Genomic DNA, 15,587 nt, shown 5'->3' with positions numbered 1-15,587 from the left:
GGCGATAATCACGAGTTTATGATGGCACCTAGGCGTGGGATCAAATATATGGATGAAGGGTTTTACTTGTTGATATGAATTTAAGACGCGAATATCTAAATAACGTGAGTTCTTTTGCATAAGTTTATGTTTCAATTGTTATTTCGAGTCCACCATGCATATTTCACGTGTGGTGTATGAAATTTTAGCCAATTTGGTTTATGTTTCAAATATATTCATAAGTTTTCTGTCACCTATATGAACATAAAGTACGTTTTAATTATACGTTTTGACAAGTTAAACCAGACAAGATGGGTTGCTATGACAAGATTGATTTTATGAAGATATATAAGAAAAAAAGATTGATTTTATGAAGGTTGATTTGAAAAAAGTGTAGATGGTCTATGATCCCTGCGGGCATGTGATAATTAGTGTACGATATGGTTAACGGTACCGTCAAATAACAAAGTTATATACTTGGATGAGCGTTATCTAGCTCTCCCATTGTATGAATCGGATCAAACCAAATATAACGTTAGTTCTTTTAAAAACAAATTCAACTGAGTCTACTACTCTTTCTTTTCTTTTTAACTATTTTTTTCCACTATAATAACATCAAATAAAATTAAGAACTTTAATTCACATATATCACAAATCTTAGTATCCTCGCGTGATGATCAGATCTTTAATATCATCGGGGTAAAAAAGCATATAATAATTAAGTCAAGATTCGTATACCAAGGACGTATCTACTAAAATGGCATCACGCACGAATGAATAGTTGTAACACCCAAACGTGACGCAATTGAATTCCTCGTTAACGTATCGTGTGATCGTATAATTTTCCTTAATTATACGAATACGATGTCGTTTCGTGGCAGAACTGGTCCTGCAAGAACCATAAACTCTCGTCATTGGTCCACATGTTGTTCCCACCAACACAGCCCCAATCGTTGAACTCCCCGAAACCCGTTTGACCCACCGGGTCATATCCCGACCCGTTCACCGCCCCGCCTTGAACGTCCGATAACGTCTCTGCCGGCGAATTCGAAGACGTCGCTGATATCTCCGTAGCCGGCAAGAATTGCTGCTGATTATGATGATGAGGGTTGAATTGAACATAACCCGGTTCGCCCGGACTCGGTACGTCAATAGGTTGACCTGGGTCGGCGATCATCATTGACTCCACTTGCTCACACGTGGCGGATGATGATTGGGCGTTGATCCTTTCCACTAATCTCGGCATCCAAACGTTTCTCATAGTCTCTTTGAAAAGATTGCTATTAACATCGCATCTTAGGTGTTTGGCTTGCTTTTGCACTCGAGTTCTCCAATAATTCTTTATTTCATTATCTGTTCTTCCCGGTAAATACTGTGCTATCTTCGACCATCTTTTTATTTCAAATTCCAAGGAAATATATATTAGTAACATAATTATGATACTTAACTAGTAACATACACACATATTTGGGATATATATAATATATATAAAGTGAGTGTATATATATATATACGTACCTATTGCCCCATAGAGAATGGAGTTTGAGGATCATAAATTGTTCTTCGAGAGTGATGTTGCCTCTTCTAACATCTGGACGTAAGTAGTTAAGCCATCTTAATCTGCAACTCTTACCAGTTCTCTTAAGCCCTGCGTACATAAATATGTGTATATGTATAAGTTTATCTATATATATAGGCTTCTGTAAGTAAGTACTGTATATGTTTTATATAGAGGCTGATGATACATACCAGAAGAACGAGCGATGTGGTTCCAACGAGCATCACCATGGACAGACACGAAGTTGACTAGGATTGCATCTTCTTTCTCGGTCCATGGACCTTTACGTACATCAGAATCATCTTCATGAGTTGGAGAGTTTGAGTTACGCTCGTAGTCTTCCATTTCTTTTAATGAAAAGAAAAAGAGATTGAGAGAAAAGAGAGGAGATGGTGTGAATGGTTTTGTGGATTAGATTTGAAGTGTGATTAAGCAATGTGCGAATTTTTATATATATAGTAAAGGAGCACGAGAAAATATATTTTTTTTTATAAAAAAGGATATTTTGAAAATAAGTAGAAAAAGGTTGAAGAGTGACTGGAACACGGCATAAGTGTAATAATGTTCAATTATTTGTTTATTCTGTTTCTAAAGTGGAATTTTGCAACTATTCTAAAAATATTAATTAACTCTCCATATGGTCAATTGTTTGTGTAATTTAAAATACTTAGGTTTGACCCTTTGACTTGTTCAGATGTATAGTAACACGCACTCTTGCTTTAGATCCTTCTTTAGTAAGTGTTTTATATTTTATAAAGTTTCTATATTTTACCACACAGTATCGCAGACATAAGTTGTTGTATTTTTGTTATAGTCCTTTGTTCAAAATTATTCTGATTACAATGGGCGAAATGGATTTTTATTTATTAATCACTTATCCTAGTGCGATCACGATTTGTTTTTCGTCGTTTTCTTGAAACTAGCAACATTGAGAAGCTACTCGGTAAGCATAAATATTACTAAGAAAAACTAGTTTCCGAGGGGTGTATGTATCTTTAAGTATATATAAGATCAAATCTTAATTTCCAAATCTGAATGCAGCTAAATAACATAGGACTATTGACATTTAAAGCAAAGTCAGATGAGAATGGAGTTAGGCGAGTTTAGGGACTTTGCTTTTGAAATTTTCGCACATTTTGTTTTCGATTGAAGAGTATAGTCAAAGAGACGTCTTTCCTCTGTCTATCACTATGACTTCTATGTATATTATCTACTAAAAAATACTCTCTCCGTTTCAAAATGTAAGATGTTTTAGCCAAAGCACGCATAATAAAAAATATTTACTTTTAAAAAATTTAACCAATCAGAAACAAGAATGCATAAAATAAATAATAAAAAAATATAAAAATAGTCTAAATGTTATCTCAAAAATTGAAAACATCTTATATTATGAAACAAACAAAAACCTCTAAAATATCATATATTATAAAACAGAGGAACTACCACACTTTTATGTGTGTTCTTTTCAACAAAATTTTATCGTACGTGGGAATTATTATTGAAATAATATTAAAGTTATTAATAATTAAATAATACCCTTATAGTGGTAATCGTAAAAAACAATACTTGCATTTTTCCATTTATTTTGTGTGAGAACTCACGAGGAAGTAGAGAGAGACCGTATAGTATTAAAATAATACACTCGTAGTTTCAATATAAAACCTTCTTCTATTATTTATACATATTCTGAAATTTCAATTAATGACTACATATTCTGAAACGTATATACTCTATACATATTGCACATTTTACTGATGCAATTTCGTTTCTGAAGCACCGTTCTATGGTCGTTTACTAAAATGTGCAACTAAAATATCATCGATTAGCAAAATCAAATCATTATATTTTTAGTTAAGACATGCAAGATCCACATGTACTAAAGTAAGTAAACCAAAGACATATACAAAAGTAACAAAACAAACATATATAGATTATATAGGATTACATAAGCATAATAACAAAAAGGATTATAGCACAAATATAATCTGATGCGTACGTGTGAGAGAGATCCACTCTGTTGAAAAGGAGGGTCGAAATTTGTTATCGAACAAAACTATATATACTAAAGTAGAAAGAGTTTAAGTAATGCAAGTAAACACAAGATTATTGTTACACAACGACACATAAACAGTAGCCTCCATAGTTCTAGGGGAAAGCAACACTCCCGATTAAGTGTATGTACCTGATAACCGAATCAGATCTCGATGTCTTTATGAGACACTTGTCTGCTTCTACCTTTCAACTCAGGACAAATATACACACAAGCGATGACGTGTCGACTTGATTCGATTATAGGTTAGATTTGGGTTGTACCACCAGTATCTTAGACTTTTTAGCTATGAAGAAAACATATGTTTTTTTTTCTAACTCCCGATTCAGTGAATTGTTACATCGATTGGATATGCGATCTAGACGACAGCCAATATAAGCTAATCTCAAGAAAATTAACCTTTTCTATTGACATGTGAAAAAAGACCGGTCTTTTGTGTCAATTATATTTATTTATTAGTTGAAAGAATATTGCTGAAATCAAACTTAAGTCCTGTTTGACGAGACAACAACAAAAAAAAAAAGAATCCAGTTTGACGAGAGTAAAAAAAAAAAACAAGGTTTGATGCCAAAACGTGTTTATAGATTTCACAGTACTACTGGTTTTTGACAGGTTATTTGCTAAAACGAAAACTACGACACGTTTGGAAACCTTGAAATCAACAAAAGAAATATTACTTCTTGAAGATTGCAATCAAATGGTTCTGTCTTTGTATTATGATCGTTTCACCGTTCAATTTTAATTTGGTTTAGTAAACTAAACTAATACTAATAAAAAGGAAAGCACAAGAGAAAAAGGTAAATAATCAACAAAAAGATGAGAAATCAAAACATAAAAAGACGTTTACGATCTATCAAAATCAGAAGAAGTACCAAAAGTAGAACCCACAATCTTTTTAACTTACACGCTCAAAACTATGTCATATTCATACGCAAAGCCTCTTTCTCTTTTGTCATCTGGTAATGTCTAATTCCTCTTTGATGCGACATAACACATAAGCCTCCAACAAATAAATATATTTCTATTAGGTCAATCACAAAATCTAAGAAGACTCTCAAAAGGAAAGATGGCTAATGGAATGTTATATTTTATTTATCTCTTATTGATGGATCCGTTTTTAGGTTATGGAGTCGTGTTACATCTCCTTTAATTTTTTTTTTTTAAATACATCTCCTTTAATTTAAAAGATGAAAACACTTTTCTTTTCTTTTTTGGATCCCCTTTTTTTTCTGTTTATCTAGTATGTGTGCATAACATTAATTGTTACAAATATTTCATTGTGCATGGCGTAAAAACGATGACGTATAGATGATGACGCAGAGGAGAATCCTCTAATAAGAGTTCGAACTTTAATATTGAAAGCATGTGGTGGCATGAGACCATAGAACATCCATGTTTTAGCATCTATCATTCTTTCCCTCGTCAACGCACCTATAACGACGTATATCTGTATACATAAAAGTAATTAATGTGTTCTAATACTTGGGATAGTCCATTTCCTGGTTGAGGTCCAATGTATCAACTAGTCTTTAATAAATCATGTGATAGATTATTCCCCTGTAAAGAAACATCACATAATCAAATCTGAAATTCAAGAGAACTCCATGTTAATATAATTTTTTTCAAATGATTTAGAAGAAACCAGCAGTGTTGAGTTTCAAACTTCCAAATGTTAACACATGTATACATTTTTGTTTGTAATGATTAGAAAAATGCATTTTCAATCTTTGATAGTATAGCTTGGTAATTTTATATCCAGTAGATTAATTACACTTACTCCTTTTTTCAATCCGCCAACAATTGCTATAGTTGTAAGAAAGTGAAATGGTTATAGTTTTTTTTTTCTTTCCAAAATGGCCGTTATTGTATTTTAAATTAGTAAAAAAAATTTGGCAAAACGTTTCTTAAAATTTTGCTGAGGTTATTAGATTGATCATATATACCAGTGATGTAAAAATAATTTTTTTTCCATAACAGATAAATAAGAAATACTTATAAAAGGAATTGTACCTGTAGGAAGTCTACTACAAATGCAAATCATACTATGAAACGGTTAGTAAAAAGTCTACCATTAACCGTAGAAAGGTGAAATGTTAAATTCGAAGTACTTTTGTTATGCAATATGCATGTTGCCTAAACTCGGACACTATGTGTTTGACTTTGATTGGTCGGAATGTGATCTCTCAGAAGAAGCAATTTCAAAGCAGTGTGAAGAAAATTTGAAAAAGAGAGTAAACTGTATGCAAATACAATAATGGAAACATATGAATAAATATTAGGGAGCCCAAATTAAAGATGACCGGCGATGATTAAGGTAATATAAGTCAAAGCTCAACACAACCGACACTTTTGGCAGGAAATTCGAAAACATCGTAAGAGATCCACTTTCATAATTATTCTCTTCTGTTCTTTTAATTTTGTCAAATTTTGCAACACAAAAACACGTTTTTGAGTCAACGTCAACATCAGGCAGGATTCAACAGTGTGTTATACGGTGTTAAGAACACAAAGTATGGGTTTAAGTCTCTAGACTACACTAAATGCCGATTAAATTTGTTCAAAAAAACAAAAAAAAATGCCGATTAAATATCGTTGGCGAGAAGCGAGATGCAAGTTTTTGTGTAGCAAATGCTCGAATCTGGTTTAAACCAAAAAAAAAAAAAATGCTTGAATCTGCTTCTTGGCATCTATAAGAACAAAAAAAAAGTAAAAGAAAAAAATTATATAATGAGAGAGTTCGTACTTTTAATACTTTGGCTTGAGTTGTAGATTTGTACCTTTCTGGCATTTGGTGAATCCAGCTGAGAATATCCCAAGAATGACCCAAGCAGACTCCAGTAAACAAAACGTAATAAGGCTCCAATCTTATAACTGAGAATATCCCAAGAATGACCCAAGCAGCTGCCTAGCCTAAAGAAAGAGTTACATAAAGAACGTCATACAAAATTTTCACACTTTGGTGACACATGAAACTGAAACATATCAATACTCACATTGACGTACAATTTCTACCAGAATAACCATGAATTCAAACGAGCCAATAACTGCAACAAGAACCGAAAAATTAGACAATACTGTTGGTCAAGTGATTCAAATTTCAATACACCATCACCAATTTCATTCCACCATTTAAGACAGAGACTACATAGATACGACGACTAATGTTCGTTTTTTGGGCTTTTGTAGGCCAACTTTTGTAAACTATGAGCCCAATCCGAGAGAGTGGTAAACTAAAACTTAACAACAACAAAAAAAAAATGTAATGAAATAAGTTCTTTGTAGATTTAGAAAATATGTTAATTTGTTTCAAATTATGTCTTCGCTTGAGGAACTGTTTCTGCTTCTTTATGATGAGATGTGTGTACTCTCTTTTCGTATAGATTAATTTATAATCTACCAAAAAAAAAAAAAAAAAATACAAAGACGAATGTATAAAGAACAATACTTGGGTTCTCTTTTAGAGCATCTCCAATGGTCCTCTATTTTTTTCTCTATATAAAAGATCTTCTATAATAGAGATGAATTTTACTCCAATTATCCTCTATTTTCACCTCTAAAATAGAGATTACTATTTTTTCTTCTATTTATAGAGGAACTCTATTTTTTCTTACAAACGGTTCCTCTATAAATAGAGGAACTCTATTATAGAGGTGAGAATAGAGGTGGGTTGGAGTAAAACTCACCTCTATTATAAAGATCTCCATTATAGAGGAAAAAATAGGAAAAATCATTGGAGATGGTCTTAGGGGTGAACCTCTTCATTCACCCTCTTATAAAATAAATAAATAAAATCTGTATATATTATTATAAAATTAAAAACTTAAACCACTTTTTATAAAACCCAAACCGACATATAATTTCGTTCTACTTGTAAAATCTATACCCTAACCATCTCATTTGTGAATCCAAACCGACATATAATTTCGTTCCACTTGTAAAATCTAAACCCTAACACTCTCATATGTGAACCCAAACCGATATATTATTTTATTGTAAAATCTAAACCCTAACATCTCATCTGTGAACCCAAACCGACATATAATTTTGTTCTACTTGTAAAATCTACACCCTAACCATCTCATTTGTGAACCCAAACCGACATATAATTTCGTACTAATTGTAAAATCTAAACCCTAACTACCTCATTTGTAAACTCAAACCGACATAATTTCGTTTTAATTATAAAATCTAAACCCTAACCACTTCATTTGTAAACTCAAACCGACATATAATTTTGTTCTAATTTTAAAAATCTAAATCAAACCAATATTTAACTTTTCTTAATTAAAAGTACACAGAATTTGTTTCCTAATTTTGTTTTGCTTTTTAATTTAATTTTGATTTATTTTTTAAATAAAATATTAGATGGAAGATTCTGATTGACTCGATAAACAAAAAGGTTTACCTATAGGGATGAACTTAAGTATTTTTTATGTATAAATCATACTATATGAATAAAAGACCAGAGTTTAGTTTTATTCTATAAGGGACAAAGTAAGAAAATTCTATTTCACGAGAGACGACAATTCTTCTACCGACGACACCTGAGAAGAATCAAGAACGTGAGACTACGGGAAAGAGAAAGCGATTCGATGGAACCCACGAGAGAGTGTTCACTAGGCACCACGGAATTGGTTTTTATTATATGGCCCATTAAGAGACGAATGGCCCCAAATGAGCTGGCGCGAGTCTCTCACGGCTCCTCTTCACCCAGATAAAAAAAAGTAAACAGTAAACACGGTCGTTCTCACAAGAAACCTCCATTTTCCACGTGCTTAATTTACCTCTTTACATTTAAATAGTAATTGTTTTTTTTTCCTATTTCTTTGTGATGTATTATTATTACACAATAAAATAATGGGCAATTAAGCACATGGATAAACAAGTTCTTTTAGGTTCAATTTCAAAAAATATATATACTATAAGTTAGGGAGAGGTTAAAATTAGTTGGGTCAGATAACAATATATATATAAAGAAAAATAGAAAAAAAATATCAGCAGCCTAAAGAGTAATAGGAACTAAAAAATGTCAATGTGTTTTTCTTTTTAGTTGTTGTGAAAACAATCTGAAAATTCTGTTATACAATACAAGTGTGCATTTACAAATTTTTATTTTATGGTATACTTCTAGTATCTTGTAATATCACTAACGTATGTTATGTATGTCACCTATAAGTTATGACTTATTTTGACGAAAGGGAAAAAAAAAATTACATATCAAAATTTTATCTTTTCATTTAATTAATGATCAGATTACTCTCTTAATTCAGTGTTATATTTCAACAAAAAAAATGTTTAATTGGCCTAATTGCTAATGCATGATTAAAAATTTGAAATAAAAATAGAGGAGTACGAACGTCTACAATGCGCGTCGTAGCAGACAATAACACAAAACGGTAGGCCGTAGCTGCTTCTAGCGTTTTCCTTTTACCGCATTAACCGTTCCAGAACTTTCACCAAACGCCAATCACCACCGTCTGATCTCCTATTTACAGGTGTACGTTCCAGATTTCATGATCGTAACCGATCCAAGCGCCTATATTAATCCAGTTTAGCCCACCACCTGAAATCCTCATTAGTCTATCAGTAAACACAAAAGCACACAACTAAACAAACTCTAAATCACATCCCTAGCTCTCCGCGCAGCAGATCACGTGTCTCTCACATGGCTCCGGAACTTACTCAAACCCCCGCTGCTAAATCCACCGTGACGATAGCAAAACCGTCTCCGATGATCCAGGGTAGCGATCGAGCTTACGTGACGTTTCTAGCTGGTAACGGTGATTATGTCAAAGGAGTCGTTGGTTTAGCCAAGGGGTTGAGAAAAGTCAAATCGGCGTATTCGCTCGTTGTTGCTATATTACCTGACGTTCCGGAGGAGCACCGTCGTATCCTGGTGGAACAAGGCTGCATTGTCCGTGAAATCGAACCCGTTTACCCACCCGAGAACCAAACTCAGTTTGCCATGGCTTATTACGTCATCAACTACTCTAAACTCCGTATCTGGAAGGTACGTCTAATACGCCGTCGTTTCTTTCCCTTTTTGTTTGTTAATAGCAATACGACATCGTTTTGGTGTGGTTAATGCTCTCTTTTTTTGTGTTATGCGCAGTTTGTGGACTATAGTAAAATGATATATTTAGATGGAGACATTCAAGTTTACGAGAACATCGATCACTTGTTCGATCTTCCTGATGGATACTTCTACGCCGTGATGGATTGTTTCTGCGAGAAGACATGGAGCCACACGCCGCAATACAAGATCGGATATTGCCAACAGTGCCCGGAGAAAGTCCAGTGGCCAAAGGCAGAGCTTGGAGAGCCACCGGATCTTTACTTCAACGCAGGGATGTTCTTGTTCGAGCCTAAACTCGAGACTTACGAGAACCTACTAGAAACTCTTAAAATCACTCCTCCGACTCCTTTCGCTGAACAGGTAAGGGAGAAAGATTAATTTAGACTAGCCTTCCTCGGTTATGTTCTGTTTTCATCTTTTTCTAAGTTGTGGATTTGATTGCGCAGGATTTTCTGAACATGTACTTCAAGAAAATCTACAAGCCGATTCCTTTAGTGTACAATCTCGTCCTTGCCATGTTATGGCGTCACCCGGAAAATGTAGAGCTTGATAAAGTCAAGGTGGTGCACTACTGTGCAGCGGTAAGTTATATCTGTACTTGGTTTTGTTTTCTTCAAAACAATCAATTTCCTTCTGTGTTCTGAAATTTTTTGTTTGTTTGTTTTAACAGGGTTCGAAGCCGTGGAGATACACAGGGAAGGAAGCGAACATGAACAGAGAAGACATCAAAATGTTAGTGAACAAATGGTGGGACATTTACAACGATGATTCCTTGAATTACAAGAAACCTGTAGCCGTTGTCGACACAGAGGCCGATCTGGTGAATTTGAAGCCGTTTATCACCGCTCTTACTGAGGCTGGACGCGTCAACTACGTGACCGCACCGTCCGCTGCTTGAATGTCATCAGGAGTTAAAATTGTCTGTAAATTAGGCAGTTTTGTTTCCGGCCTTCATGTGTCCGGTGGACAACCACACATGCCGTCTCTGGTTTCAACTGCTTTGGACATTGTCGTGTGATTTGATTGCCTTTTTCTTATTTGTCTATAACGTGTGTATCATCAATTTTCACGTGTATCTTCGAATCTCAAGCTTGAATAAAATATTCCAAAAAACAGCCCAACTTCACTTCTAAGATATGAACTTTTACAGAAATTTACAGTTCAATTTTTGCTTTGAAAGTAATACTGATGCAAAGATAAGATAAAACTGATATACTCACTTCGGGAAGAAGAGGCGAAAAAGTAAGGAGTTATTAAAGGGGAAATACAAAAGTGTGAAATGATCTGAGTTTGAGATAAGAGACGAAGAAGAAGAATATAATAATAAATCTTTTAGTACTAGCGAAACAGACCCCTTCTTTGATTTAGAAACCAAACAAGCAAAAAAGAGGAATCTGGCTAATCTCCCTTCTATGCCTGCGAATCATACATACATTTAAGGAGTGTCAGATTCGGATTATAAACCAAAATTGAAGTTGTTAAAAGAGAGTAGTAGCTGGTAGTTGATACCTTGTTTGCGATGTTGTTGGAGAGCCAGTCAAGTCCCTCATAGAGACCTTCTCCTGAGGTGGCACATGTGCTCTGAATGTACCTGTCATTACAATGATCACATGAGCTCACATGTCACGAGTGATAACAGACTGTGGATCGAGAAAAGCTAGTTTATGTGTTTCTAACTCACCAGTGTCGTTGGCGGAGGGAGTGAAGCCCAAGCTTGTCGGTTATCTCAGCAGCGTTCATCGCGTTGGGAAGATCTTGCTTGTTAGCAAAAACAAGAAGAACGGCATCCCTCAATTCATCCTACCAGGAAAACATTACAAAGTCAAAAAACCATATGATCTGAGGCCATCATACAAAAAAACATAGATGCGCAAGTGTTGAGTGAGAATACCTCATTCAGCATCCTGTGAAGCTCATCCCTAGCTTCAACAACACGGTCACGATCATTACTGTCCACAACAAAGATGAGTCCCTGTGTGTTCTGGAAGTAATGTCTCCATAATGGACGGATCTGCATGAGCACAAAGAAGGAGGTTATTAATTTTTTAAGAGCCCAATCAATTCTACATGCAGAACTCAAATGAGACAGCATAGTCCACAAAGAAAAAGGTGCTAATCTACGAATGTAAGCAAGAAAAAGACATCTCTTTGAGGATCAATCAAAGGATATTTAAAATTCCAGCTTAATTGATTTTGCTTATAAATTGTAGAGTGCAGGTATAGAAACATAATACCAACACTGAACCTAATAAGCAAACCATCTTTTAACAGATGACATCATAATTGGATGATCGACCACAAACAATGCTTGCATGATAAAACAAGAGGAACGATTGATACCTTGTCTTGACCCCCGACATCCCACACGGTAAAGCTGATGTTCTTGTATTCAACAGTCTCAACGTTGAACCCTAAAAACAAAAAGAGGAAAAAGTCAGCTACTCATACAAAACAAGTGAAACATTCAACAACAAACAAATCAGGTATATAAAGTAACTAACAACTCACCAATGGTAGGAATAGTGGTGACGATCTCTCCAAGTTTGAGCTTGTACAAGATGGTCGTCTTACCAGCAGCATCGAGACCAACCATCAGAATACGCATCTCTTTCTTCGCAAAGAGCCTGCTGAACAACTTTCCAAAGGACAAACCCATTTTTTCCAAGCCTGTTCACATAAGCAGATTCAAAATTCTCAATTTCTCAATTCTAAATCCAGAAAAATAACACCATTGCGGACCTACATACAAAGACGTATCGAATCTCATTCTTATTCCCTCGTTTCTGGGGATCGAATCAAGATCTAAGATCTACAACTCCGGAGAATCATCAACTACTAGAGACTAGCCTGATCTAAGGGAAAAAGGAATCGACTAACATCAATTTGAATTTCCACGACGCAAGAGATACAGATCCAGCTTTAGAAACTAGCGAATCACAAGAAAACACATCCACTCATAATAGAAAACGGAAGAAACACAACGGATCTGGAGATGACGAGCCGTAAACTACACACGGATCGGATCGCGGGAAAGGGAATTCGAACAGAGGCATAATCAGTAAACGGAGAGAGATAGAGAACGAATCGGCGGAATAAAAAACTTACCGGAATACAGCAAACGCCGCACGAGATCTAAGCTCTCTCCTTAACGCCGATATGGTCGTCCTAAGAAATGTCCTTCGAACGTTTCACGATGGATTTTATTTTTTTCTTTTTCCTTATGAGACACAAAAAAATCTCTACTTAAATAAACCAAAGTGAGCGTTAAAAATACGTCGAATATATGTTTTTTTTTTAAATTAAAATACTTAATTTTGGACCCTCCTCCTCCATTTATCCTCGTTATGGGCCAACACAATTCAGCCCATTAATTAATCGATATAAGTTTTATATCTTCTTAGGTAGAGTCGTAGAGATAGCCTTATTGGGCTTTACAACCAAATCGTGTTTAATTAATCTTCATCCAAAACGACGTCGCAAGAAGTATTCGTCTGGTTTTAGTAGACCGGGTATAACTTAACCAACAACATCGGGTTTGCTGTCACGAGAGCTTTTTCATTAGGATGAATCATAACCATTCATTGTTCTCAAATTGGTCGGTCCTTGTGTCTGAATCAATTGCGTGCACAAAAGTTATTTTAATTAATGGTAATGATTTGCGCGTTTATTTGGATTTATCGAAGTCAAACTTATGAAACATTATAATTACAATTTTGAGGCTCCTTCCCAATAAAAAAAAAAAACAATTTTGAGGCTCCAAAGTTTCCTCTTTTTTTTTTTTTTTTTTTTTCTTTTTGAAAATTCGATAACTTCATATGCTTTTTAAATAGAATGAAACAATAAGTTTTTTTGGTGATAAGTAAAAATTATATTAGACGTTTAAGATGAGGTATGAAAAAAAAGAAGTGAGACATGATAATGAAAAGACCCTACCACAAGCATTATAAAATATTTGTAGACATTGGAAGTCTAGCCTTCATGCATCATCCATGTTTCATACTTTATTGTATAAGTGGACGACAACACAATATGTTTCATACGCCCAATTTTTTCTGAGTTTAACTTGAGAATCAAATCGAATACTCTCGATGTTTTTTTTTTTTATGTTCTTCTTAATAATGTAAGAAGATTTCAGATTTTTATATTCTGATGATAACGGTTAGGGGTTTTAGCAACACAAAATATACGCAATTTAATTACAATGTTTTTGTTTTTACATAAGCTTCAAATTGGCTTTTGTATGCAGTCTTTCTTTCTACATGGAAACAAACAATAATTATAACATATCCATATATATATATTGGATATATATATATAATATATATATATATATATCAAATAATGTTAAAATTTTCGGATATCAAATAATGTTAAAATTCCTTATATCCGTAATGCATTGTTCGGAGAGAGATTCAGACGCGTTAACAAACAACGCACAAACGTTAAGGAGACGTCGTTTCAAAGTAGGCTAATCAAATTGCTTTGTTTCTTCTTTTTCTTTTTGCATATATATTTCAAGTTTCAACGTTTAGTTTGTAGAACTATATTGGTCAAAACTCAAAAGTCGCGCATGACATCTTGCTAATATACACAGATGAACACGAGTGATGATGAACCTCGCTCGACGCTTGTTGTGTACTTGTGTAGCTGTTCGTTTCGTGTACTTGTATTACTGTATACGTGGTAAGATATATATAGTCGTGCATGTACTTGAGATATATCTAAAACTTATATATATATATATATATATATATGATTCTGAGTTTCGATATATTTAGAACGTTTGACTTGAATAATATACATGGTCTAATAACTATAATGAATAATGCAGGATTTGGTCTTGAAACGAGATTTTCTATATATATATATATATAAACTATTGTTTGATAAAATGTTAATCCAAAATAAAAAATGTGATATAAAACTTGAAATTACATATACAGGTCACAGGATGAGTAAAATATATCAACTGTTAATTGAATTTAAATTAGAACCCATAATACATGTTAAACACTTCAACAGTATCGACTCTAACAATAATGTGGTGACAGAAAAAGGTCGTATAACAATGTGAAGTGTTGTTGAAGTGAAGGGTGTCAAATGGGAAAAAAAACTGAGAAATTATGAGGAAAAGGGCCTACCACTTTAAGAGATGTTTTTATTTTATTTTTGTTATTATGGGAATAAATCATATTTATAAACAAAAAACAGAAGTGGAGGTTCGGCCTTTTATGGACCCATGATCTGTTTCGGCTTTATACACAGTTGGTTTTTGTCTTTTCTCACTTCAATTTGTTTTGCTTAAAGAGTTAGTGTTTTTCTCCATCAATTGTCTCGAAGTAATATAAACGAAATTGTAAATTGACTGTGCGTGGACGTAAGTGGATGCGTATATTTTGTGTATATATGCAATTTTCCCCCGTAACTTATTGACCGATTTGGTGATTGATAAAACATGCAAGAACCTCGTATTGATGGAAAGTGAAAACGAAGATCATCTGCCTATTTCGTATCAAAGAGGTAACGAAACTTACGTGTGTATTCGGCACCGGTAGCCAAATATAGTCAAACATGCTTATTTGGAAAAGAAAATAAAAAGAAAGTACAATATCAAAACAAATGAGTGATGGTGTTTAATTGCAAGATTTTGAATGGGGAAATTATTCACGTAGTTTTTTTTTTTTTTAGGTTAAAGATTTATTGACTATGGTGAAAAGGATTCATGAACGTTTACGATATAGAGATTAGGTTTTACATCTGTTTCACCATATAACATAACGTAAAAGATAAACTAGTAATAGTCCTTAATATATTAAAGGGAGGATTTATATTATTAAAACTTTCGTAAAGGATCTAGTTATGTTGTGTGCATGCTATGACGCGATAAGGCATTAGAGAGACCCGATTAAATTCATTGACGCAAG

General features: G+C 34.0%; 3 protein-coding genes across 3 annotated transcripts; 1 reads left to right on the top strand and 2 right to left on the bottom strand.

Annotated features, from left to right (window-relative positions):
• Positions 1-554: 554 nt before the first annotated feature.
• Positions 555-2,081, bottom strand: LOC104793706 (transcription factor MYB108-like). Its single transcript, XM_010520110.2, has 3 exons — positions 1,729-2,081; positions 1,498-1,627; positions 555-1,370 (listed from the first exon to the last, which is right to left on the bottom strand). The coding sequence occupies exons 1-3, from the start codon at positions 1,880-1,882 to the stop codon at positions 827-829; spliced, it is 828 nt and encodes a 275-aa protein (XP_010518412.1). The 5' UTR covers positions 1,883-2,081; the 3' UTR covers positions 555-826.
• Positions 2,082-9,106: 7,025 nt separating this feature from the next.
• Positions 9,107-10,706, top strand: LOC104793705 (galactinol synthase 1). Its single transcript, XM_010520109.2, has 4 exons — positions 9,107-9,597; positions 9,700-10,023; positions 10,110-10,244; positions 10,334-10,706. Exons 1-4 carry the CDS (start codon positions 9,253-9,255, stop codon positions 10,559-10,561), a joined length of 1,032 nt encoding a protein of 343 aa, XP_010518411.1. The 5' UTR covers positions 9,107-9,252; the 3' UTR covers positions 10,562-10,706.
• Positions 10,707-10,860: 154 nt separating this feature from the next.
• LOC104793703 (ADP-ribosylation factor 1) lies at positions 10,861-13,133 on the bottom strand. The gene is made up of 7 exons (XM_010520108.2): positions 12,769-13,133; positions 12,172-12,330; positions 12,004-12,074; positions 11,555-11,674; positions 11,345-11,463; positions 11,173-11,254; positions 10,861-11,079 (listed from the first exon to the last, which is right to left on the bottom strand). The coding sequence occupies exons 2-7, from the start codon at positions 12,317-12,319 to the stop codon at positions 11,074-11,076; spliced, it is 546 nt and encodes a 181-aa protein (XP_010518410.1). The 5' UTR covers positions 12,320-12,330; positions 12,769-13,133; the 3' UTR covers positions 10,861-11,073.
• Positions 13,134-15,587: the final 2,454 nt, after the last annotated feature.

Source organism: Camelina sativa, chromosome 6, assembly GCF_030686135.1.
Source record: "Camelina sativa cultivar CO46 ecotype springtype chromosome 6, ASM3068613v1".
In the NCBI taxonomy this organism is placed as follows: Eukaryota; Viridiplantae; Streptophyta; class Magnoliopsida; order Brassicales; family Brassicaceae; genus Camelina; species Camelina sativa.
This window is presented reverse-complemented; position numbering and strand designations above follow the sequence as displayed.